Below are 26628 nucleotides of genomic sequence, written 5' to 3' on the forward strand. Positions count from 1 at the left end.
AGTTTTTCATTAATTACACATCTTTTTAAAAGTAATTTCATACCTTTGTGCAAATGAATGAGTGACAGTTAAAATATAAGGAGCAGAGCTGCGGCAAGCACCCTGCTTCCCACGCACAGTAATATTGCTTACATCTTCATAACTAATAATTTCTGGGTAGATCATGTCAGGGCTTCACACAGACAGGCAGCGGGGAAGAGAGAAGAGGAATATCTCTCCATGTTAATTTGAAATTGAGTCTGATACAAGTGCAGTCCTTTGCTCTCATAAACACATTGGTGCTGAAATACCAGCCAAAAAAAATGGGTGCCCCTGTTTTGCCTGCTCCTTCTCACTGGTCACACTAAGGGAGAGGGATCAGGTATTAATTAGTCTGTTAATAACAGGTACTGAAAAACATGTTGAAAACCAACAACTTTCCCCACGCAAAGTCAAGTTGCATCTCAGTTTGCTGAGATTTTTAATCATAATTTTGCATGCCTACTCTGTTGATAGGAGTGAGTCATTACAGGTTCCTACAGCCACCGGAGGATCCAAACCGAAAAGGGACCTCCCTAGAGAAATCCAGTCAGATCCAATCAGCTTTATTATTGATGGTAGAAAGTTAGGTGGTGTCAGAACGCTTTCCCCCAGCTGACTGAATCTAAAAATATAGTTACTGCCTCATTATGTGGTTTACTTTTGTCAACTACTGTATATAGCATTTTGCTTTTATCTCTCAATAATAGTTTCAAGTAGTAGGATCTCTTCTGGCTGACACGGAATTAATTGCAAAGCTCCCACAGAGGCATTAGAAAATTCTATGTATCATTAATATCCAGATGACACAGATCCAAACCTTTCAGCGTCCGGAAGAAAACAGGATCGGAGAGGGGCCCGACTCCCTTGGCGTTGCGAGCTTGGATTCTGAAGTAGTAGACGGTGTCCAGGTTGAGGTCCATGATCTGGTGGGTGAGCCGGTCGCCGCTGATGGACTCCATAATCCAGTCGTCAATTGGAGCATTCTTGTCCAAAGTATAGAAGAGGATGTAAGCTGAATAAACACAGTCTCTCAGTTAGTACCGCAATCAAATTTTAACGTGCTTCCGTTACGAAACACATATAAAAATCAGATTTCTTAAACATCAGGGGTTTCTTTTTAAAAGCAGTGATGGCAGGTCTCCGATAAAAATAGCTTTGAGGAACATTATGACAATACGCATCTGTCTATTTTTAGAACAAAATCACAATTACAGTATTCACTGTAAGAAATATAGATTTAACAAATATAAAAATAGGTAGCACACATTAAAAGGCTGTTACAAGTGCATTTCTCAAATGCAGGCGCACCATTCGGTCTGATAGCGGCCATAAACCATACGATGTAAGTCTTTAGTGTTTCACTGCCGAAATAAAACTAAACGGCATTAATGATACACATCAATTACTGGCTGCTTATGGGAAGCCATACAATATTTCTTGGCAACTATAGGGGAAAGTATTTTGGGGAAAAGAATGAAGAATTAAAAATTTTGGTAACTCAGAATTTTGTTAACTTAAGAGTACTATGATAACTACTTACCACTGAATAAAACTTGAAAGTTTTAGAACTCAGAGAGTAGAAGTACCAGTGTCAGGAAACGATACTAGTTTGTAGGAATTACCTTGCCAGCAAATGAAATTTTGGGAAGAAGAAAAAAGCCTGTGAGCAAGGCTGAGAAGTCTGGCACACCCTCTGTGCCAACCCAGCCCCAGCTGGGGACCTGCAACGCCAGGCGCTGCCTAAAGTTGAAAACATTTTCTTTTTTTTTTTTTCCCCTCCTTTCTTTTTCTTTCCTGTTTTTCCTGAAAGGCTCCCTGGCAAATCAGTCATACGCAAAAAACCCACTCTAAGTCCAGTCTTCAGTGCTGTGCCGCAGGAGTGAGCTACTGGAGCAGAGGGAGACCGAGCAGGTCTTTTGGGCTTCATCTTTGTGCCTGGATCCAAAGTTACTACAAAATTGGTGTAAGCCTTATTACTGCTATTTCCCTATTCTTTTCTGAAACAAAGATGCTTTTCAAAACTTATTCCACATGAATGGTTACACTGGTCATGGACAAGCAGAGTTAGGATGGAAATGATATGTTTTTGTGTTGTTTTTTTTTTTTTCTTGTTTTATATTATGGGATTTTATTTAGAGGCTTGTAGTTTGGGGCTACTAAAGCAGTTTCTCTGACCATGACATTTGAATTAATATATATAAAGTTATGAAAATATAGATATGTTTCTCAAATTAACACAAAAACACTCGCTCAAGCATTTGCAGGGATGAAGATTTGGTTGTTAGGGACATTCCTACTCTCCACAAGGAGTTGTTTCCCCTGGTTGATATGGCTAGGAAACATTTGACCCCATATGCAGTAAAAAAATCCCTATGAGAGTCATTCTTCAACCAAGTGCTACAAGGAGAAGTTTGTGCATGGATGTCAGGGGACCCAGTCTGCTCTCAGGTCTGAATGCCGCTGTCGATGGAAAAACTCTATATAAAAGTTGCTACCGTGGAGTCATTTCACACCTTGGAAGTCAGGAAAGCTTTTATTTTATTTTGTCTTTTAGTCATAGGGAATCAGGACCATTAGCACTCATTTCAGTGTGTTGCCCATCAGAATGATCGTTTCTTCTCTCTAACGGCTAAATTAGGTTAGTGTAAACAGAGCCATTTCATAAAACATCCTCCTTTCGGACACGGTCACAGAGTGTCAAGCGCTGATGATAATGTAGAGTGAAATTATACACAGTTATGCAAGTCTAACCTAGGAATCGTTATTGCTGGGCGATGTCCACACGGAAATATATCCTTATTTTATCGGTGACATAAAGTGAGATACCTTCCTGGTGTAACTCACAACAGCTCATCTGATGCCAGTGAAGCCCTGCCGAGTTACAACCGTTAAAATCTGACCCAGCGCTCCTCACTTCTAATGGCTCACACGGGACGTCATTCTGAAGCATTCTTCCTCTTACACTGACATTTCTCACTGCTTCAGCAGCGTGTCGCTGGGATTACCAGCAGTAATGGTGACGTGTGCACGCTTTCTCCCACACGAAAATATGTTGTAGAACTGGTCTAACCCAACTGTTTGTAGTAATGTGAACATAATGTGCACGTTTTTGAAGATGAGCCGTATTTCTCCTAATAATTATATGCCTCTGAGATGTCTATTAACAGACTAAAATGATCATTTAAATGCAAAATCTCAGATAGAACTCTACTATATTTTTCAAACTAAATTAACATTAAAGGTTTGTAATGGATTTCTTAATTAGGCACTAAGGTTATGTGCAATATTTTGGAAAATAAAATCTGTCATTGTGAAGCACCTATTAAGTTCAGTTCTTGTCAGTCAATATTAGGGTTTTTTTCCTGATCATTGCTGCCTTAAATTGTTATTGTGAAGTTAAATATCTACCAATAAATTCTCCCATTATGTGCTGCACCGAGCAACCTATCATTATGTATATTATGTATTGCATTATTGCCAAAGTACTTATTAGTCATTTCTAATTATCATTGAGCAGCACGTACCACATAACCTTTGCTTAAAGTGCTGCATTTTTAAACTTATATTACTGCTCTTAGCATTCAAAAATATAAGATCTACATCCTCTAAGTTCTAGATCTTGCAGTATTCTAACATTGCCTTGAATCCTAGACCAAGTTGGCTGATAAAAGCAGGATAAAATAAAATAACGTCAGATCAAATAGCATTCTAGAAAAAAACCAGAGATGTTTCCACAGAAAATAGGGAACAAAAGCAGCACATGATCAGAACAGTAAAATAAAAAGGAGAATGCAGGATAATGTAAATGTTTACCAGTAATTTTGCCATTGGCTTCCAACGGCGGCTGCCAGCTGACAATGACGGCCCGGGGCTTCCCTTCCCGTGTAATGACTGTCAAATCCTTGGGAGCAGAGGTTGGAGCTGAAAATAGTGAAAATAATTGAAAACAGAAGTTATTCACCTTCTTTTGAATTCCTTACACACTGTAGCAGGCGTGAACTACCCAGTAGGCTTTTACCGCTTTGTTAGATCCTTTCAAACGCGAGTGTCCTTAGATGCATTTCAAACATGTAACATATGATTTGTCCAGAAGTGATATTTTAAAAGTGGCAATTGTACAAAACACTGCGTGTGGACACGTTAGGATGTGGTGGATAGCTCTGATCCTCTTACCATTCATATCGGTCCTTACAGCTGAACAACCGCCGAGGTATCCAAGAACACCTAATACTCTGGGAGCCCTATACATTTAATAACAGTAATAATATTGTGGCCTCTCTGTTAGGAACATTTGTAGGTAGGTACCAGTATAAAACAAATATAATTGTGTATATTCATTAAACACATGCTCAGCTTGGGACATTTTAGACACGATAGAAAATTCTTAGCTTTTCTATTTCTACTGCATTGAAGACGGAAGGCTGGATTTCTGAGCCTGCAGTGTCTGCTTTGCACCCTGCTTTACTAATGCTGGCCATGAGGTCTTGCACAGCATCTCAGGTACTTTAAAATCATATCGCAAGACTGTGAGGAGAAAGGAAAAATGGGCAGTTATTAAAAAATAATTGAGAGAGAGGGGTAATATATTGGTGCTGAGTTCATCGTTTGTTTACTTAGTTTTGATACAGGTTGTCGATGACTTAGAGCATATAGATACCATAACAGCACGGAGAACACAGCGTACGAGCATCCCATCATCTGTGTCCTACCCATATGGCCACTAAACAACTTTCTTGAATGTTCGAAGAACTGCTCCAAAGTCACTTTACGAGGTAAAGCTCTAAAAATCTGTTGGATCGTGCTGAGCTAAACCAGCCCGGTCTAAAGCACAGACACAAATCTTCAGGGTGACGAACATTTAATGATCTTAAACAACAAGAAGGAAGGAAAGAGCCAGTTGCCGTACAGGCTCTGGTCACAAGGAATCGATCCCTTTGAAATACCACCGAGCAGATGGTCTCACGGTACTTGCACCAGCTGAACTTTTCAAAAGTGGGAACCAGAAAGCAACCAAGAAATCTGTACACAGAAAACAAAAGTTTCTTTACCATTGTTGTATTACTAAGCAGGCGACTACTCGTCAGCTGGTGCTCTCTGTGGCAGGTTTGTGGTGGATTATCTCTTTGCTATATGTGCTGGAACAACACCTTCAGTCTGGTATGTCCACAGCCAGCACCAATGGGACTCCCAGTGTTTCACTTTAGTCTCGTCACATTAGCGGCTCCTCGCTGGAAGCATCTTTCTTAGCCTGAAGCAGGCAGGCCACAACACAAGCTCACAGATCATAGAATCATAGAATAGTTTGGGTTGGAAGGGACCTCTAAAGGTCATTTAGTCCAACCCCCCTGCCGTGGACAGGGACATCTTCAACTAGATCTTTGAGAGGTCTCTTAATCCTCGGCAATGCCCAGCATGACGTGAGCTCCCACATTGCTAGGGAAGTTTGCATTATTGTTAATGTAATTAAGTATTATTATCATCATTATTATTATTATTATTATGCCTTGAGAAGGTTGTGTTGCATTTAAAAGCTACTCAGCTTATAGCCAGCTTGGGACACTGGTTCATCAGTTTAACATACTAGAAGAAACATCTTGGACTGCCTTGCTATTTCAGGGAACTGCAAGAGAGAACCCTTTTCATAAACTAATCACACTCGATTTTAAAACTAGAATTGTCCTCCTTTACTTTTGCTTAAGCTTATTCTGCAATATTCTCCACCTTCATATAAATGATTGTATTTCTACCAAAGTGCATCCATCTGTCTGTATGGAAACAGCATCTTTATCTTAAATACTGTTTTCTGACATTAGCCCTTTTTGACACATTTTCATGAACTAACCCTTTCCCCTCCTAGGCTTTCTGCCTTTTGTGAGGTTAAAATTGTAAAGCTTGTAAAAATTGTAAAGCCCTTTCTATACCATAGGCTTTCCATGCTGGTGATTACCACGTGAGTCCCACTGAGCGGCTGAAGCTGAGCTCTGCTTTCAGCAGATTGTGAACATAAGATATCATGAGAAAAATCAAAGCTTTAGATGTTTCCCTTAGCACTCATTAACACCCCTCATATCAGTAAGACTTGTGTAGGCAGATCTGGGGATGGAACTTGGCTCTGATAGTTGCTTTTGAATTATGGGCATAGCAACTCTCCCCAGCCGTGGTAGTAACCTCCAGTGAATTCTGTATCGATGCTGATATGTACGTTCTTTAATATCATTACGGGAAATTCAACATGCGGAATGGGTACAAAACAGGCAATAAAGATCAGCAGTGCAGGATGCCCTTAATTAACAGAGCTGCTCCATCAAGCTCAGATAATTGCATTGCAATCACATGGGAAAATCTAAGGACACATATATTCCCTCTTATTTTCCCTTTGTTAATTAACTGGCGTGTACTGTGGTTTTCATTAAAAAAAAAAAAAACAACAAATCAATATTTACCAGCAGACTTCATTTGGTATCTGCTGGTAGAAACTGATTTGCAATGGCACCTAGAGTGTTTTCAAGGCCACTAGTCACCCTCAGGAAAATATAGCATGTACTATGCTACACTGGTGTCCAAAGGTACATATTGCTGGCTACAACGGATGAAGAAGAAAAATATTTTAAACAAAACCATAGGCATTCTTATCTATGGACTAGGGACTACAGCAAGACGTACAGGCAATCATAAAGGCTGTGGAAAATCTAGTAGTTCTGCGGTATACGGCCTCATGCAGTTCAGTGGATTTACTTAAAAGCAAATCTTCTTGGGATTTTCAAAAGGTGGGCTCAACAGCTTATTCTAAAAGAAATGCAAATTTAATGGAAGACCCTGCCCTTGTTTAAAGACAGCCTAGGGATCAGGATACGTGCTTCCATTAACGCCTATGTGATAACTAGAAGTAAAGCCCAGGCATACCATTTCCCTACTGCAGTTAACTGACGGCACACAAAAGAGAAAGAAACAATTATGTTTTGGAGAGGATGTTCTTATCTGCAGAGATCACTACGTCTCCATCCCTTTTCAAATATTTTTATCCCACTGAACTAGGGTTACATATAATATGCATCTGGTGTCTGTCATCTGTTATCAAAACAGCATTTAGTCCCCTTCAGAATCTGAAGTATCTTTCAGGTCATAGCTTCCTGCTTGGAAAATACCACTCAAACGCTTGAGAAGAGCAGCTAAATTAAGCCTTCCAAGAGTATTTGTTTATTGTAAGCATATTGTTAATCTTAACAATGGCTGCTTGCTGGAAATGAAATACAGATGTATAAAACCACTGAGCACAGGAAAGATGCCTTACCAAACTGCCAGCAGGGCATTTATACAAGTCAACGTTCTGCAGAGGGTAGATAATTGTGTCTTTACAATAAATAATGTACAAGCTGAAAAGACTGCTCAGTTGACACCCTGCCCCCCCCCCCATTTCTGTCTCTAATTTTGCACACACAGTTTCAGTCGCTGTAACTGTAGGTCTTGGCTGGACGGGTGCGTTGGTCACCAGCACAGTGCACAGCAAACAGCTAAAATGTGTCCACGTAGTATTATGATCAGACCTGTGGTTGTTCAGTTTTTAAACACACCCCTTGAGTCAAGAAGGACGTGCGTTACATAGAAGCAGCCATTGTGCCCTTTTTACTAGGCGGGTAAGATGGGAACTCATGGGAGACACGTAGAGCTTCATAAGTCAAAATTTTAAAGTAGCAAAATCAGTATCTAATAATAAGGGAATAACTGTTCTCACCTGATCTTGGGTTTCTTTGAAAAGTGAAAAATATTTTAAATCATTAGCATTAAATGTCACAGATACTCATTATATTATTGGGCAAAGTATTACACACGTACTACCATCTCCTACCTTCTTGCAGTGACACCAGAGCTCAGTAGACTGACTGCTCTGCTTTGCTACCCGTGAAAAAAAGTGAAGAAATACAGTTAGTTTTGTACGTACGCTGTGGGTTTATGCAGTTCGGATGAACTTGTACAAGGCTTTTGATGACAAATAGAAAACCAAAGCAAGCCCTTCCAGCAGCTCTTGCCGTACCTGCTTCATAGGTGGTGGCGTGCGCGGTCATGCTCCAGGTGCTGGACCGCCGACCTTTGGTGACCATGACGGAGAACTCGTACATGGTGTTTGGCTTCAGACCTATCACGGTGTGACTCAGAGCGGTCGTATCTGCCGACTGCAAAGAGATGGAGCGGAGAATGTCTTTAAAGCCACTCTTTTTGCTGATAGCCAAGCAAAACACTGTTACAATGGATTCCTTTTTTCAAGCAAAATAGCTCTATGGCTACTGTGTACCTTAACGGGAGTATTTTTAGTACCATAAATATGATACTAAACTTGCTACCTATAATTTAGGCAGTTAAATAAATTATTGTGATGCTTTCTCGTTCTCTTTTCCCAGACAAAGCAATTTGCCATGCGTTTTTTTCAAATGTAAATTGGAAGCTAATGCTATGTCCTTCATCTATGCCCATATGAGGGAAAAGAATAGGAACATTTCCATAACTTAAACACTCATTTCCAGCCTCTTTGATGGGTTCCTTCTAAAAAAAAAAAAGTTTTTAATATCTACGGATTTTTAGTGGAGGCTCAGAAAGCATTTTTACCCCTAGAATGGTCCTGACTAAGGCTTCCCAGTTCCTGGGGTTAACACATATTTATGATAGAGATCAAAATATGACCCAGGACCCCTGCATAAAGATGCATTTTTGTATTCATAAGACACAGTTTTGCTTGGTTAAATGTAATATGTTTATATATTAGATTATATTTGAAGCATATTATTGATCTGCCTCACTGTGATGAACAACTAAACATATTGATGTTGATGTGAATATTACATTGTACGTTTATTTTTAGCTGATTTAGCTTTTAACCTCAGCCTGCAGTAAGGAACAATTCGAGGCAAACTGCACTAGTATCAAAAGAGACGAGTGAGAAGAATATTATGGGACAAATTGGTGACAACTGAATAAAATCAATCCCCACGCTTTTCAAGCTGCAGAGCCTGGTGTGCAACCCTCCAGCGTCAACAACTTACAGGCCAGTGAGTTAAAGGTGCCGTGCACTTTCACACATTTATATACCGATGGACCTAAAGTTTACTGAGTAAGGACAACTTATACACGACTTTGCATTGGTTGACTACCTTGGTGTTCACATTTGGGACGCAGTTCAGAAGAAGGCATCTTGCTGGCATGCACCAGTAATGCCATTCTGATGCTAATCATCAGATGATTCCAAAATAAATCGACCTTTACTAAAAATGGTACCTCAAGTTGCCAGCACACCACGGAATAAAGCAGTGACATTCAAGGGGGCGTGGGAGGAATTTGCTTTGCAGAGACATTAATGAATGGGCTATATATGCCTACACGGTACGCTGTTTTATCACAAGTGCTCTGACAGATGTTTTGCATGCTACTTAATAGGAAGACTTAATGCAATACCAGATTTTATCTTCTTCATGCTCCATTAAAATTCCTAGTTCTTGGAACTAAGCAGTTTTGCAACTTACCTGTACTAGGGGTTTACTCCAGCAGAGAATGTCCCTCTATAAAAAGTCTTACTGAAGCAAAGACAGCACTTATAACCTACGTGTTCATAAACTACTCAACCAAACTACTCAGCCACTTGCCAAAGATGGCAAAATCTACCTGCTAGAGTTTATACAAATTATTCTTTGACTAAAGGCTGGATTTAAATATGGGGAACAATAATTTTCTCCCCCAGGAAAGATTTTGGAAGAAATTAAATTATTTACGGCATAAAATACTCCTCAGCATGACTGAGGGTAACTAAATCTGTTAACTATCACTGTGGAAGTGATATGATATCTGATATGCTCAGATATTACAGGATCAGGAAAAACGCACATGGAAAAAACAATAGGGTTTGAACCTATTCCTGGACAAAATAGTCTTTAGTGGAACATAAAGACATTGGGTTCTTTTTTTGGAAAAAGAAAGTTATTTGTCTCCAGCTGAGTGTTTTTCTTTGACTGTTTCGCTCAATACTAAATATTAGCATTTCAATAGCCACAAACATCCTTGAAGTTAATATCACATTGAGATGAAGGGGGTGTAACTGTAGCAAGTACCTTTAGTAACGCCACCCCATGCCTGTTTGGGACAGTTTGTACAAAGTAAAGTTGGCAGGGCAAAGTTAAATTTATAAACTTCCAACTTCAATGGGAAAGGCTAAACCCTTCATTATATTAGATGTGATATATATTTTTGAAGCAATGGGAGACTTTAATGGGAAAATCTCAAAAGAATTGGAAATTCAATGCCAATGCATAGGCAAGTGCTACGGGAACCTATTTGTGAGCCTGATCCAAACCCCTCTGAAGAAAACGGAAGTTTTCCCCGCTGTTTTCAAAGAATAACATAATAGGTTTTATCTTCTTTTCTTGAAAAAATGTGGTTATTTCAAGAAAGCAGACCCTCTTGAAAGATTTTTGATTGTTTCTGCTTCTGGGTGATTGAACTGGAATAAATGAATCAGACCAGCTCTTTACATGCTACCCACAGACTGGTCAAACTAGAGACGATGGCAAAAAAAGGCAGTTTCACTCTTGCTCCTCTCCTCTTCTCCTGCTCCTTGATGGCTCCCGGAGCCCTGTGTGGTGGCTCTGCGAGAGATGTCCACCTGCTCGTTTTAGCAGAAGGCCAACAAGCTCGACACCTCTGAGCAGGACATGCTTCTCCTGCACAGCAAATTAATAGGGCTATTTTTGATCAATTTTGCCTGTTACCCACCATTTTCCACTGCATGCAGCTCAGCAAATGCATTGGGAAACCAGAGAAAACGTTCTGATTGACTGTGATTGGCAAAACATAATGCTGTCTTTTCTGGAGCTTTGATTTCATCACTAGAGCTGCAAACTGTGACCCGCTGTACTTCCCTGTGCTATACTCTGCATTTTGTTGGGCATGGAAATCCATCTGTAAGTAGGAGTCGGATCAAGGTACGGCATTCAAAACATTACAATGCATCGTTTTGGCATCCTTAATTACCTAAGAGCTTGCTACAACTGCATGAGCATACAAAATTTGGGTCTAATATTGCAGACCATCATGCCAGCATCTGAGGGTGTCAGAAGTACGGCAGTAGACGTAAAAGCAAAGTATGGGCTTTATACTTTGTAAAGATGTGCTATTATTATTTAAAAGCTTTACAGTGGGTCAGCACCTGCAGCAAAAAGCCAGCTGGCCTGAGCCTCCTCTCAGCTGACGTGAATGCAAATCAGGGGTAATGCAACTGCAATCAATAGTTCACGGCAGCACACGGACTCAGCCGAGAGCCAGCCAGCCAAATTCTGATGGAGATGTGTGAGGGGGAGAGCTGAAAAATCACAATCAGAAAAGAGACTGAAGGCAAGAGCTTCTCCACCATCATTCCCACTTCGTCCAAAAATTACCTGGGAAAGGTCTCGAGATGAGAGTCTGTGAGTACAGCTGTACCCCAAACCTAACGAGGCGGCGAGCCATCCTCTGGGGTTTAGAAATGCCAACCTTTATTTAGACACATCATTCAGGCTCTAATCGGAGGAGCCTCGGTGCTGGATAGAGCACGGCCTGTTCCACAGTCCTTGTAAAAATGACTTGTACGAGGCCGCTTTTGTTAGGACAGAGAACAGTAAAAAATGAGGCATCCACTTGCAGTATAAAAATACATCCATAGCAAACAACTCACTATGGATCAATACGATCCCTCAGACAAGCGAAAACAACTATTATGGTAGGGCACGGGAGGAAGGACATGCTCATCATGGGGAAGGTGGGTGTTACATGAGATGCAATATATAAGCTGACGATAGTGGGGAAAGGTAGCTTATTGTCCAAAACCAAGCAAACAAAAAAGCCTAAAGGCTGTGCTTGTTCCTTCCCATTCCCTGTCCCACCGTATCTCTTCGCTGCACCGCACGGGTTTTGGTACTGCTTTCATTAGGACTTGAGAAGAAATTCTCATACAGAAAGTAGCATGCTGCTGTCATATCCACTCAAATTGAGTTTTCTCATAAACTAACCTTCATTTTTTCCGATTTGGGAATACATGATATGGGTGAGTGGAATTGCCATATGGTGTGGGTGGGTTTGCAATTGGTATTTCTTCCTATTCACTCTACGATATTGTGCTACCAAATCTGTGACTAATTTATATGTGATTGGTAAAGATTAAAGATCAAAACTTTCAACAGTTGGCATGTGGAATTAAAGTACAGCATTTTCATCCAACTAAACACATAGGTTTCTAGGAAGCAGTAATTAGTCAAGTCTCCTTTTGACCGAAATGGGAATTTTGCTTGAGGGAAGTTCATAAAAGCCAATTCAGAGCCTTTGCAAATAAAATATGAACAGACGAAATAGCTCATAAATTCATAACGTGTTAAAATTTCACCTTGTACTTAGCACTCGTCGAATAGCTCGTTCTCCATCGGACTGTGTAGAAGCGAACCTCCGTAGTCTTTTGGTTCTTTGGGACAGAGTTGTCTGCCCAGATGACCCTCACTGCATCATGCGTAAGTGCAACAGCCTGGACACCTACTGGTGGGAGCATGGGGGTGGAGATATCTGGGACTGAGGTAGGGAAATCATCAAGCAAAGGATAAAAATCAACTTCTAATGGATCAATGGGGTCTGGGTCCATACATCACCAAATGAGCATTCCAAAATAAATGAATAGGTAAGTTAAACAGAAAAACAAACCAAAACAAACCAAAACACAAACAGCCACCAAGGGGCACACATCACAATGGGTTAAATGCATGGCATTAATGAGGAGGAGGAACATGAGGAGAACAGAAAGAAAGGCATTAATGCAAAATGAGAACGCATCAGCAACATTTCAGTTACATCGCTACAACAAAACTAACCAGCGCTAAGTGCTATTTTTCATGACTTGTTTAAATACTTCCAGGTATGCTGCGTTTTCTTCACACGAGATGAAGTCAATGCACAGTGTCTCTCCTTAAAATGATTTACATTTTCTGAAAAAATTCAATCACTTAAATGATACATTATTGGAAACACCTACAGAGTGGAGAGTGTGTCATCTTCCAACTTGATTTACAGACATGACATACTCTCACGTGTAGGAGTTACCTATGCTTTTCTCTCTCAGCAGCCTCTTTCAGGCTCTTTTGCTGTTTTAGGCCCTTGAAAGGAACATATTCTGCATCTGCTTAAACGTTTGTTAGGCAAAACAACATAACAATTTCACTGCTGAAGTGAAGAACTTGGAATTGTTGGTTTAATACTGTCAGCGTGTTAGATGTGCACATCCAGGCGTGGAGACATGGGTTATTTTCAAGTGGGCTTCTTCCTCGAGGAACAAGAACAGTTCCTCTCCCATGTGTCTGTGATCGGGTGGTCTTTGGGGAGCAAGACGCTGAGCACCATGCGCAGGCCACGCCGGTGCGCTATGCAATGTCAGAGGAAAATTCTGGGTGGCTTAATTATCGGGACAGTGGCACATTTCATTTCACTTCCAAAAGTTCAGGCCTGAGTGGCGTGCTGACACATCCAGTTAACTGAGCCTGTCCAGATTTCTGTGGCCACGCTTCTCCTTCCACTTCGTTGCAGAGGAGTTTTCTCTGAGTTACGGTGGCGTGAGAGAGGAACCAGACATTGTGTCAGCAGCAGATTCCTGCTCTTACAGTCACGGGAAAAAAAACACCAACCACCCGTGTACAGAGTTCCTCTCCTGATCAGCGTTCGGTTCGGCCCCGATGACATCCACGCTCTTGGCTTCTCTGGGGCTCTGCCTCTGCGCTTTGGGGCTGCACGGCGATGGCACCCAGGCAGGAACCAGAGACCGCTTCTGCTCGGTTTAAATACCTCTGTCCTTGTTGAAGCACCCAGTCAACTTCTGGCCTATCACTTAAAACTATACTTACTGACTCACTATTTACCAGTTGTGATTTTTCCAAATACAGTTTCAAAATGCAGTGGGTAAAGTGCAGCAAAAGCACTCCAAAAGGTTGCCTGGGGGTTTTTCCCCCTAAAATAATGTGCTAATTAATTAATCAAAGCATAAATGACTCTAATATTTCCTCACTGACAGTTGCTACAGTTTGTCTGCTCCATGTGCAATTCCAGCTCCTGACACTCTTTGATCACTCCTGTTTTATGGTTTTGTAATTCTTACTCAGAACTTCTGGAGGTCCCAGCCTTTGGAAGGAAAAACAGAGGAGACAAGGATGTTTAAAACGTATGATAAGCCATTAGGTTCAACCTGCTTCTTGTGTTGCTTCTTCCATCAAAAACTGCTTTGTAAGAAGTTTGAATATGAGTGTTGAAGGAAATGAAGCAACCCGGTTGTTGTTGCAGTGATCCAAAACTCAAACACACGATCCACACGGGAAGGAATGGGCAGCTGAATCTTTTTTGTGCCCCAACCTGGTGAATCGAGCTTCTGCAAGCTGAAAGTTAACAGTTTCTTTTCCTGAACTGAAGTTTTCCAAGAGAATTGGCTGTAAACTTTGGAAGGTGAGCAATACCTGTTTCTGCTGGGTTTTTTTTTTACAAACTTATGATGGGAGCTGATGTGACTGGAGCTGAGTTGATATTTTAGCAAATACTGCACTTCCTTTCTCTTTTTCTTTCCCATACTGAAAACTTCAGTCCCGCTGTAGAGGAGATTATGAAGAGAGGCTGGGTTTAGCAAAATAAATGGTCAGACTCAATCAAGATAATTCAGTTTCTGAAACACGTCACCACTGACCTGAGGAAGAAGGAAATGTCTATAATCCACCGGTGCTGAAAATAGGTCTCTAAATATTGCCTCCATTTTCCACCAAAGTTTCATTTGCTATTATTTATGCGTGGACATCTGCCATTTGGAAATTGCAATCTCTTGACAGAAAACAGTTTCTTGCTCTCTTTGGAGTTGTTTTGCGAATATTGCACGTTAGGTAACTTTAGTTTGCACACCACATCCACACAAGCAGACACCAAAGGATGTCTATGTATATGCTAAACGGACACACAGAGACACAGTTTTCGGTTTTCTTCGGTGCCCAGAGTGCATCAGCTCATCCGCTGCTTGGGGAACACAGTCCCTGTGCCTTTTTTGAGATGTTCCTCCATGAAGGACCCAGGCCACCGGCTCCTTTCAGAGGCTGCATCCCGTGGGTGGGAGGTGGTGGGAACCTCCGGGTACGGACGTCTCTCAGCAATAAGAGAGAAGCAGCGAGGTGGACTTCTCGCAGATGATCATCGGGTCAGTTCACCAAAACAGAGCCCCAGCCTGAATTACCTTTTTCACACCTGGGTATCGTTTTGTTTATGAGAGGTTATATACAGACATAAAATCAAATCCCACGGGCCAGCCGGCCAATTTTTAAATAGAATTGACAGGGAACAAAAACCTTAAAAATAAAAGTATATATGGATCCTGAGGCAAACTCACTGGAAAAAGATTTTACAAGACACACACTCAGCAAGAATGACCTCTGTAGACTCCAGACAAGAAAAAAGATTAATAATTTTGAGCCATAAGTTCCCTGACACTTATTATATCTAATGTAGCTTGTTACGGTTGCCCTTGATTGTGTAATTAATCACTTTTTTTTTCTTTCTCCTTCTGTCTTTCCAAGATTTCGTATGGGAATACTTCACAAAACCATATGGATAAAAGCTGTTTTTCCTTGCAGAGCCACAGAAGTGCCATTTGGTTGAGTTATTCCTCGTGGTCCACCCAAGCCAGCGTCAGTGATCGGGTTTGCTCTCAGTGACACAGCTCCCCTTCCAGGCAGCTCTGAACACCATGGGTGAAACGCGAGAAAAAAACTTCACCAAATGATGGTGTCGCTCCAGAGGAAAAACACGTTTATTTTTCTCAGTTCTGTTCTTCTAACCCCTCGTCAGTCCCACCCACGCACCAGCGATTGCACAAAAACCACGAGACAGTCCTGAAGACAGTGCTACACAAGAACAATTCTGGTTTTACAACTTTTCTAGCATCCCAACAACGTATCTGTGAGAAACAGCTGCCTAAAAGCACCCTGCTCCATTACTGCTGGGTAATCCCTTCTGCGAGCCTTCTCCTGCCAGGAAAATCTTACCAGTATATTCCTTCACCTTTTGCAACCCCTCTACATGCTTCTGTAAATGGGCATGATGACAGTGTGTTTTTAACTAATTCATTTCAATTTAAGCTGCTTTAAAAATGAAGAAAAAAAAATAATTTCATCTGGGCTTAATTCAGCAAAGTTATTCACCACTATTCTGCCCTGATCTTTAAATATTTAAATTGTTTGGGAGTCATGCTTCTCCCAAGCCACCCCACACCAAAGAGCACGCAATTGTGAGCATCCCATTAAATTTATACAGCCAATTTCTGGAAAGGGTAAATAATTCATTCTATCTGCGTAGTTAGAATAACGTGGAAAACGAAGCTGATTTATTCTAGCAAGGGACCTGGAGGTTGCAGAGCTCTTTTCTTCCCTTGCCTTGACCAAAATGTTTTGCCTAATGTGCACCTTTGTAAGGCTAATGTTCACTGACGGGGAGCAGATTATGAACCAGCATTTGCAACTCACCTGTCATCGACCTGGTGGTGGCACTTTCGTACAGAGGCACCCCTTCGCCGGCGTTGTTGAAGGCCTTTAAGGAAATCACGTAGTGGGAACTGGGCTCTGCAGGAGAAAACAAATGAGGCAAAACAAAGCACACACTGTTAAAGTCAGATCTGGGATGCGGAACGGACGAGTGCTTTCCTGAAAAACAAGAAAAAAGAAAAGAGTTAAGCAAACGCCTGTGCAAAGTAAGCGATGAGCACAACTGCTGCCCATCGTTTTCCTTTCCCTTCCAAAGGCTTTATTTATCTCAGTCTCCTGGTGCTATCTTCATCAATAGTGGGCTGAAGTTCTCCTTTAAATCATCTGCAGCTTTGCCTGCATAAGAAAGCTGGAACCAACTTTGTGCATCAGCCGTACCTCCTGACCCATCGCTCTGAGCAGAGGAAGCCTCAGACGCGGTGCTACGTGCAGTGCTACACGGAGGCGAGGGATGCTGCGGGGTGCCAGTGCCTTTCCGCCGGCTCCCGGCATGCTGCCGGATGGAGCTGGGGGAGCCAGGGCCGCGGCGCTGAGCTCCGGTGGGCAGGGAGGCATCCAGCCCCGCACAGCCCCTCACGAGGACGCGCTGCTGTCCCGGGGATGATGCGGGAAGAGATGGTTGAGGGTCACCAGCGATGTGTTGCCTTGGGATCCTCGACCTGTGGCAGCGAACCGCAGGCGTCCAGCTCTCCAGCGCTGCGTGGGTGGAACTCGTGCTCCTGAAGCCAGCCCAGAACAGTTCATGCACCCCTGTAATCGCTTGCCGGACACTGAGCAAAAAGCCTCCCTCCCTAATTTCTTGATGTCAGAATTACATTGGTAATAGCCATTTTAACCCTTTTTACCTCACCAAGAACACCTCACGCTCTGTTGTAAATAAGAAGGATGTGGCAGACAACAAATAACACACAGGAATTAACTTCTGGGTGCACGGATGTGCTGCGCTGGTTTGCGTGTCCCAGGTTATCACGGGGCTACTCTAAATATATCCCTAAATGAAAACAAAGTGAAATGAGCGTGTCAGTTCCACATTGTTTTTTGCTACTGTTTTCTGAGAAAAACAAGGCAATCCATTTTCCTGATTTTTCCCATGTGAATTGCTTGATCTCCCCACCTTATTTTTTTTTTTTTAGCTGTTAATTCTATTTGTACAGAAGAAAATTGCAGCTGAATACAGTGGGTGCTCATACACCTGCCAAAGATGGGAACTGCCTCCTCAAAGTTCTTTACGGAAAAATAACAAATGTGTGTATGTGAGGAGGCATTTATTAACATGACATTGCAAAAGACCTGCTGCAGAATTACATATTTCATCTACATTAACACCAAATCAGCTCAGCATGATTAATACTATTACAGTGAATCTGAAATGAGTAAATAATCTTTAAGTACTTATTGCATATTGTTACTAATATCCTTTCCACCCACATATTTTGTACTTAATTTTACGTCCAGAAGAAACAGTGACATATTTGTTTAATATTCAGGTGACTTCTGTGCTTCTATCACAAAAGAGCTAAACTTTAAAAATTGCCAAATGGATGACTCGTGCATTAATAACTCCCTGCGCTAAGTATTCTATGGTTATTAATTCAGTTGGTACTCACTGTAATATCATTAGTCATAAGGAAATTATTTTGTATTCAGAGAGATGTAGTACATATTTTCATATGATTTCCACCATATATTAGCATACTACTTTTAATTTCTAATTTAACTAAGTGTTGTAACTCTCCAGATTCCACACGAAGATTTATTTATTGAGACACGAAGTCATTATTTAGCTGAGAGTTTAATAATGTCACATTCAGTAGTTTCTGCAGAAGAAAAAGAAATTCATATGCACAGCCTAGACCGACTCCATCTCTTCCTTCTACCCATGTCCCAGCTGTAGTGCCCATTTAGGAGTTTTGAAAGACGTCTGGCAGAGTGATGCAAGGGGTTAATACAGACCATTCACTAGGTTAGACTGTGGCAAACGCAGGGAAGAATACCAAAAGACGAAGTTTTAGGACTTTGAGACATACTATTTGCTATTACCAGCAGTGAACTCGGTGACTATATTGAAGGGGACACACAGAGACGGACAGTGGATTAATCTTACTGCCTTCTGTCAGCTAAGCACGTGGTTTAGTTTATAAGGGCTGTCCCTATAGTGACTGGAGAGACAAGCACCTCTGAAGAACAATTCATCCCATGCTAAGATAGGTATTCAAGAAATATAAGATGAATCAGCCTCTAAGGGTTGGTACATATCTCCACTGATTATGGCCAGAGCACAGATGTCCGGCCGTCGCTTGGCTTAAATTGTAAATAACGAGACATTAGTCAGAAAAGAATGTCACGCTGAACACTGATTTTTTAAATGTTAAAGATGACTCGAGAAACCTGATTCTAGAAATTACTGTCAAAACCCCCAAAAGCCCACAGAGCTGTCACGTCTAATCAAAAAACATTGTGAATTCCCAGTAATGAATAAGCAAAACGAGTGAATTACTATTAATTTGATCATGAAAAATATACTCACAGAAATTGATAAATTAGGTGGAAAAATGTGGTAAGTTCATGGAAAATTTAAAAATGGAGACTATATAGCACATACCTCATTACAACTGCCCATACAGCACAATATATAGTCCATCAAATTTTATAAATTGAACAGACTGACATGACATATGATTTATGTTTATAACTAGGCTGGGCAAGGTTACATTTGCAAAAATGAGCTGAGGTTGGGATGAGGATGCAGTCGGTAGCTTTCTGTTAAAAACATGAAAAATTCAGGTGGTTAATTTGAGCTGCTGCTAACTGGAGCAATAAATAATTGCTTGAGTCTCCTCTTAGATAAGAGGGAAAAAGGCAATTTGCCACGGTACAGTGTTTGAACACAGTATTAGAGTTCAGTTTAGTCCAATACAATGAAAAAGTGAAAAAGCATTCGTATTTTCATGTGGCAGACAGTTGCTTGTAACACTTACGGGGTCATTCTGGTGCTCTTTTTGGTAAAATGCCACTGACTGGACCGCGAGTTCAAACGAGGAAAGCTTTTTAGTGTAAACCTACTAGTAAGTGCAGCAGCTAATGGAGCAGAAGGGTCATTAGCGCTCCTGGCAGAAACAACGCAAAGAAAGAAAGAAACGGGGGCTTTAGAGATGACAGTTGCAGTGCAGCTGCAAGAATTCAGAGGTAAATTCTGACTGTTTCTCCACCTGTAACAATGACGTTACCATTTGTATTTGCTATTCTGGAGCAGGAGAGGCAGAGAATTATACGCTTTTTTTTTCAGAAGAAATCTCTTCTTGCCTTTGAAGAAGCCGAGCAAAGAATTCAGCTTTAATTAGAGCATCAGCCAAGAATCCCCATCTCAGTGTTGGTGTGGAACATGCTCTGGAAATAAAGTTGTGTTCTGCAGTTCAACTTAAAAAAAGAAAAAGGACAAGAAGTTCAAACTAAGCATGAACAAAATTGATTTCTTCTACTGACAGATGTTGTTACTGGAAAGAAAATAATCAACAAATAGCAACTCATTCAAGATACCACAGTTATTTTCTTCTTTAAGAGTGCAAAATTGTGACATCCCTACAGCCATTACATGGGGTCTTTTGACAAATGTTGAGTTTTCATGTAGAATTTAATTTCCTCTTTAAACTATAAATATAAAATAAACGCTTGACAACTAGATGGGAACCCCAATCCAAGGAAAGCTCCTCGCCTTAAACTACAGTGTTGGAAAGAGGGTAGCGCACTCTGCTGATTTTCCAGATCAGCTTCTTTCTCTCTCAAATAAAAATTCATTCTCAAGTCCTCTTCTCATTTCCTGTTTTAACAATTACCTGACACGAGGGACCTGCAGAGTGCTCTACAGATCGGTACCCTGGGAGAGCCGAAGCTAAGATGGGGTCTCCTGATCATCATGAAAACGTTGCTCATCCCATCATACCACTCAGAGCCACTGTCTTGCATTTAAAAACATCTGAATTTCTTCTAATGCAATGTAGCCAATAAAATAACAACAAAGATAAGTTATACGTTCAATAATCTTCTCCCAACGCCTTTGCCAGTGCCTTTCCTGATCCTAACCAAAAGTGAAGTAGCAGTTCATTGAGATCTGATCCCTTCTACTCTGCTTGAGCACCAGCGTGTATCTACGAGTACAGTGTAATAACGTGCTCATGCTGCCAGAGCTTGCTGAGGAGGAAACCTGCCATCTTTTGCTCCCCCCCCGAAGCTGTTTTTAACTGTAGGCTACAGGAGTCTACCCTTGGGATGGCAGAGACAGTAGTAAGGTATCCATCATGAGGAGCTATGGCCTCCCTGTAGACAAAGTAGAAACAAAGATATCTTGTCAAAACAGATGGGGTCTGACAATATCCTCCAGTAAAAGGACAAGGTGGGAATTGCAGCAAGAGAAATTCTTGTTAGTTATTAGGAAAAAAATAAATATGAGGGTTGTCAGGCACTGAGGCAGGGGTCCAGAGAGGTTGTGGAACGCCCATCCTTGAAGGTGCTCAGAAGTCAGCTGCAGATGACAGCGGTGTGACCCAGAGCTACCTTCGACGCTGGCCCTGCTTTGAACAAAGACTTGGACCATATGACTTGAGAGATCCCTTCCAACCTCAGTAATTCTATGATAATTAATACCTGCTCACATAAACATGGTGAGAGCAGAAACCTGGCTTTGCTGCTGAGCTGAGGAGGCAGTTCTAAGCCAGCTGCTGACAGAGGACCCCTCTGTCCTCTCTGTTGCTCTCACCGTTTGCTTCACCAAAAGCATGCTGACTCCCCTTTATTGGCAATGAAAGGAGTGGAAACACAAATGCTAGATTTTGTTGTAAGCAGAGTAACTCCTGCGGGAAATGCTCTTTTAAAAGAGAGAGGGTCTTCAAGAGAATTATGTCTATGCTCTGCGTGTCCTGCCAGCGTCACTGATGCTGAAAGACCCTCTAAAGGGCAGAAAAGCAGTCATTCACAATTATCTCAAAAAGCAACCAGAGAACAGCCTCATTTATTCCTGTCTGGGTTTGTGAGAACATTACACCTAGTAATCAATAGCACCAGTACCAGTTCCTAGACCTAGTAACATTAGTTTATTGCCAGGGAAAGGTAATCTATCTATAGGACAAATGTCAAATTGAAGTATAAACTCTGCAGACAAAGGTTATTGAATTCTGAGAAATCGGGAGAGAAAAGCACTTCCAACATCAGTCTCAGATGTAGCGTACTTCTTCGGTAACCTAGACCTGAAACGCAGGGTTGTAGGTAGGGCTGTGGCTGCCCAGACTGCCAGGGCTGGGGAACGCTCCCAGGAACACGGAAACCACCCTATATGCGTTAAGGAGCCCAAAGCACAGTTTACAATAAAGTTTACAACAAGCCCAAAGCCGGTGGCGTTCCTCCTGGAGATCCTGCTGCGTGGGACAGCTCAGAGGGAATCGGAGGGGTTTCTCTGCAAATTCAGGAGGAATCTCTTCACAAGGGAGGGTGCCTGGGTCAGACCTTGGAGAAAACATTCTGCATTTAGCAGACTACTAAATAAATCTGTGCTTTGAGAGCTGCAGTGTCAGGGCTAGCCAGATATCCAGGCATAATACACTGTGCCACATATGATGTTAGAGCATCAGCAGTGTCTTGCCTGGAGCAATTTGGCCTCCTCTGTGCAGAAATTACCATCAGCCCAAAAATAATGGCGCCTTGACTCTGATTTTACAAATATCCACCAGGCACCTAATGGCCAGCAGATTAAACCCCATTAAAAGAAACAAGAAGTGATGTATTCCACTCCTTGGACAACATACACTTCCTCTGGAGAGCAAAGCTTAGAAGCACATTTTAGCATGTCTAGGGAAATGATATCGACATAAAAAAAAAAAAATCTTTTAATCATATTAGCAAATTTAACTATAAATATTCCACTAGAATAGACTATCACGGTGAAATTCTCCAAATTAGTTTCTCCCATGTTGTCAGCTAGAGAAAAACAGTTTTATTTTATTCCTTCTAGGCGCTTTGTACATCAGCAACGGCTGCATTTCAGGGGTGGATGAGGAGATAATTTCTGTGATATTATTTCATCGAATATATCAGGTAATTTGGAAGGGAGTCACTATCAGAAAGGCTAAAATGGGTAATAAAGAGCTCATGATCACCTTCAATAAAATAAGAGACCTACCTGTGAATTATCCTTTCTCTAACACAACAGAATTAGCATATATTTACATCTTCTGGTGAACTGAACAATCCATAATAACAGATAAGAACTTTGTTCAATTAAGTTGAACTTGCCAAATGCTGTAAAATTCAAGAATGCATTTTCCAAGGTTACAGAGGATGGGCCTAATCTCTTCTTTGCGAATGGAAAGCACAAAATGTAAGTTTTGGAAATTTGGCACATTTTTTCCATGCCAAAAGGTTTCATCCAGCGTTTAAACAAAGTCAGCTAAATAAAACGTTTTTTAAGCATCAGGAGTACTAGTATCTCCTGAAAATCAATTCCTTCTGTTTAGGATCCGGAAAAGTAGAGTGCTGACTGAGGCATCCAAACCTGAAACTTTTGTCCTGGGAAAATTCCCGAGTGTTAAACCCCTCTTTAGAAAAAAGCATTTGTTTTGAAAGTGAATATAGAGAACAGTGGGAACTTGGCTTCAGATCTGCAGTATGTCACAAACGTCTCAAGAAATGATGGACAAGTCACTGGGTTTTGTGTGTCTTCAGTCCCTGTGGTATTAACTTTTTTTTTCTTCTATTTCCTTTAGTCTTTTGCCTATAAGCTCTTTGAAGTAGCGCCTTACACTGTGTTTCTATGTTAACTAGACAATGAAACCCCAATCTCGCCTCGAACCTCTGGGTATTACTGTTGCACAAATAGTAAAGATATGTTAATACACCGACACGCTTAAAGTATCTCCTAAAGTTAATTGAAAATTGTCCCTCAGGAGCGCAGTTCTGCCGTCTGCTTCACAGAGATGTGAGGGACGAGGGACGGAGGGGGGTCCTACACGTCTACACTTCAAACAAATACTACCTAACCTGTAACTTTTAATCCAATCTCACCGTTGAATCTGTTACAACTGTTGAGGGCATGTCCGAGCTCTTTGGACGATAAACTAGGATTTCAGTCATCTTCCAAAAATCTGGTTAGACAGCAATACCTGGGGCTTTGCCTTACTCTGCTACAGTGTGAGCTCCAGCAACGTCCTTCAGCAACAGCACCTCCTTGTCTTCTCACAGGCTGCGTCTCGGCAAGACATCTCTCAGTGAAGTACCCTGTGAAGTCAACACAGACCTACCCCGGAGCCATGGTGCCTTTGGGTGGGCGCACCATGCAACGCAGGGAGGACATGACCCTGCAGTGAACCAGTGAAGGTCACGGCATCAAAACAGGTCGCTGCAGCTGGGTGACAATGATGTGCCCCACTATTCTGGGGGTGCCTGTATATTTGTAGGTACTCAGGCTGATTCTGGAAATATTTAACTTCTAAAACGCTAGGGAAAGTGTTTAACAGAGCAAAGAGAATTTATAATGAGAATCTGTTAAGTGCTTTTATTTTAGTGTCGTTCAGGAGATGAACAGCAAATCCATATTTACAGTTGTTTTTAAGATGTCATCTCATCATATATTATGCCTGCTTGCTGATTTCTCTTGTGAGCTATGTCCTGTGTGCATTATAACAAAGTGTGCAGGGCTTTTTTTTAAGCAAAGGCTGTAATTTGAGCATGCTTAGAAATAGGTCTTGTCTCCTGCGGAGATGTGAACCTTTACAACTCCCGTGGTGCATTGCAAGCTCAGTGCACTCCGTGTCGGTAGGGATGCGAAACAACAAAAAAAATCCCTATGCGTATCACATACATTTGTTATTGATGTTACAAATGCAGCCAAACTCAGGAAAAGTAAAGTAGTGTAGCAGAAAATGAAGTGTAAGACATATGGACAAATGAATAAAAAATGAATAGCCGTGACTCGAGATGCTTTCCGACATCAGAGGAAGCGCCATTAATGTACCACGAGGGTTAACTTGTGTGTGGGCAAGGTTTCTTCAGGTACTCGTACACAAAAAATAACAATGAAAGTTGCACGACGAGGAGAGGTTGTGTTGTCCTTTGCAAAAAATAAGTCTTTCATCCAAGCTAATGCGCATCTATAAGCCTGGGTCACTTAGCTGTTTTGATCTCCTTGGCATCTGTGACTGAGACATCAGTAAGACCGGAGAAGGCAAAGCACAGTGTCGTATCCATCCTTTTCGCTGAAAACTAAGCCTTGCAACAAAGCTTCCTTTTTTTTGTTTTGTCGATGAATGAATATAAAGAAAAAAATATTCTTGGCTATCTGTATTATTTATATTATAATTTGGGATTAAGAGTTATTCTTAGGCATTCTGTTCTTTACCAACGAAGAAGAGCAATATTCAGCTCTTCCGTTCCATCTGTTGTCAATAGATCCTAAACATTTTGTCAGGGAAGCCTGTTTTGCTATTTTTTACAGCTGGAGAATTGAGGTGTAAACAAACTAAAATCTCTTGCAGAAAGTCAGCCAGAGTGAAGTGTATGAGCGGATTCCTACACACGGGCACTTGGGCAGGCTAAAAATCACTTTAACGTGAGGACACTCTTAAAATCCACACAGTATCTGATTTGGGGGTGTTACGCAAGATCTGTTCGTAATGTAAATAGTGTGTGGATCTCAAACTGACCCTTTGCTTGTGAGCCATTTCTCCATACTCTGTAAGCAAAGCAAAGTCAGGGAGAAATGAAAGGAAATTGTTGCATGAAGTATTTGCAGAAATGGCAGCATTCTTTAAATGACAGTCAGTTTTCAAAGGCAAGAAAGAAAATGAACAGTCCCTGGAGTCTCAAAGTGCCTTTACTTGTTAGTGTTGTGCTTTAATGTGATCTATGAGGGAAACAATGAGATGCATAAAATTTAACATATTTTTGTTTGATTTTCACTGCTCCATTTTGTATTAAAAATGCAAAGAGAAGAAAACAACCCAAAACTACATTCAAAAGCTTTTTTGTTGCCTTTCATGTCTTTGTTATAATCCACAACTGTCATCTGCAAAGATTAAAGAAAATTAAGAACCTTCTTTCCCTCCCTTCGCAATAAAACAAAATGCTTTTTTGCCTCGTCTATGCATAAGGGTCAAATTTAATCTGATCCGCAGTTAAGATGAAGGTGAATTTGATGGAACCCTTTGTATTCCTACTGGTACGTTTGCTAAAATAGAAATTCAGATCTAAAAGCTTTATCTTCATTTCTTGTCACTTGTAATTGTTGATTATTTTTTTAAGTTTTATTCCTTGAATAAGGCAGGGATCTGTAAAGTTTAATGTTTGAGCCATCCAAAACGCTAGTGCATTACCTGAACAGTAACACTTGCGTCAAGGTATGCAAAGACAAAACCATCCCGACTGCCAATCTCTCGCCGTGTCGTATAGAGCCCCTTACGCCGGTCCGCATAGACCAGGGGGGACCGTGCAGCCCCCTCCAGCATTATAAAATGACTTACCGGTGTGAGTTGTTAATACGTTCTTATTATTTATATGGTAGCTCTAATTCTCCAAACTACTAATTAAGCAGAAATCATTCACATCCATTAGATTTTCTCTTCAGAGTTTAAAATTTTCAGATGTGCGTAGCTTCAGGCTTTGTGGGAGGAGAGGGAGTAACTTTGAAAAGTCTTTGCTAGATTTTGCTGCATATTAGGCACTTTGCTTTCATTGCTGGGCCAGGAGGATCAAAGGTTCAAGTTAAAGAGAGACATGAAAATAGTATTTCAAGACGTGCACGCCAGCTTCCCGATCAAACTCTTTCAAGAGGGTGCATACGAATTCCTACACACTCGAGGAGATGAATGTAGCTTTTTCTTAGGTCACGCAAAGGCAGCTGTACTTAAAAACTCTTTCTAAAATTACACCTTGTTCTTCTGTTCTCACATACGTAAGGGGGGAGGAAGGGAAGTGCTCTGAAGAAGAAAGTCCACATTTCTGTAAGACTCTGGGATTTGGTACAGCTTTCCCATCATGTTTAGTTTTTAAATGGTCTGAATATCTG

The 26628-nt window shown here is 41.2% G+C and overlaps 1 protein-coding gene across 2 annotated transcripts in view; it reads right to left on the minus strand.

Moving 5' to 3' along the window:
• The window catches only part of LOC143172078 (netrin receptor DCC-like), a 575708-nt gene that overhangs the window by 56580 nt on the left and 492500 nt on the right, over positions 1-26628 (minus strand). Inside the window, exons 16-20 of one of the 2 annotated variants that reach the window (XM_076361323.1) lie at positions 16563-16658; positions 12419-12564; positions 8054-8192; positions 3835-3942; positions 839-1033 (exon numbers count right to left, since the gene is read on the minus strand). In XM_076361323.1, coding sequence (XP_076217438.1) covers positions 839-1033; positions 3835-3942; positions 8054-8192; positions 12419-12564; positions 16563-16658 — 684 coding nt within the window. Of the gene's footprint in view, positions 1-838; positions 1034-3834; positions 3943-8053; positions 8193-12418; positions 12658-16562; positions 16659-26628 lie in introns of both variants that reach the window. The other variant, XM_076361322.1, reaches the window with a different exon arrangement.

This window comes from Aptenodytes patagonicus, chromosome W, assembly GCF_965638725.1.
Source record: "Aptenodytes patagonicus chromosome W, bAptPat1.pri.cur, whole genome shotgun sequence".
NCBI classification, from domain to species: domain Eukaryota; kingdom Metazoa; phylum Chordata; class Aves; order Sphenisciformes; family Spheniscidae; genus Aptenodytes; species Aptenodytes patagonicus.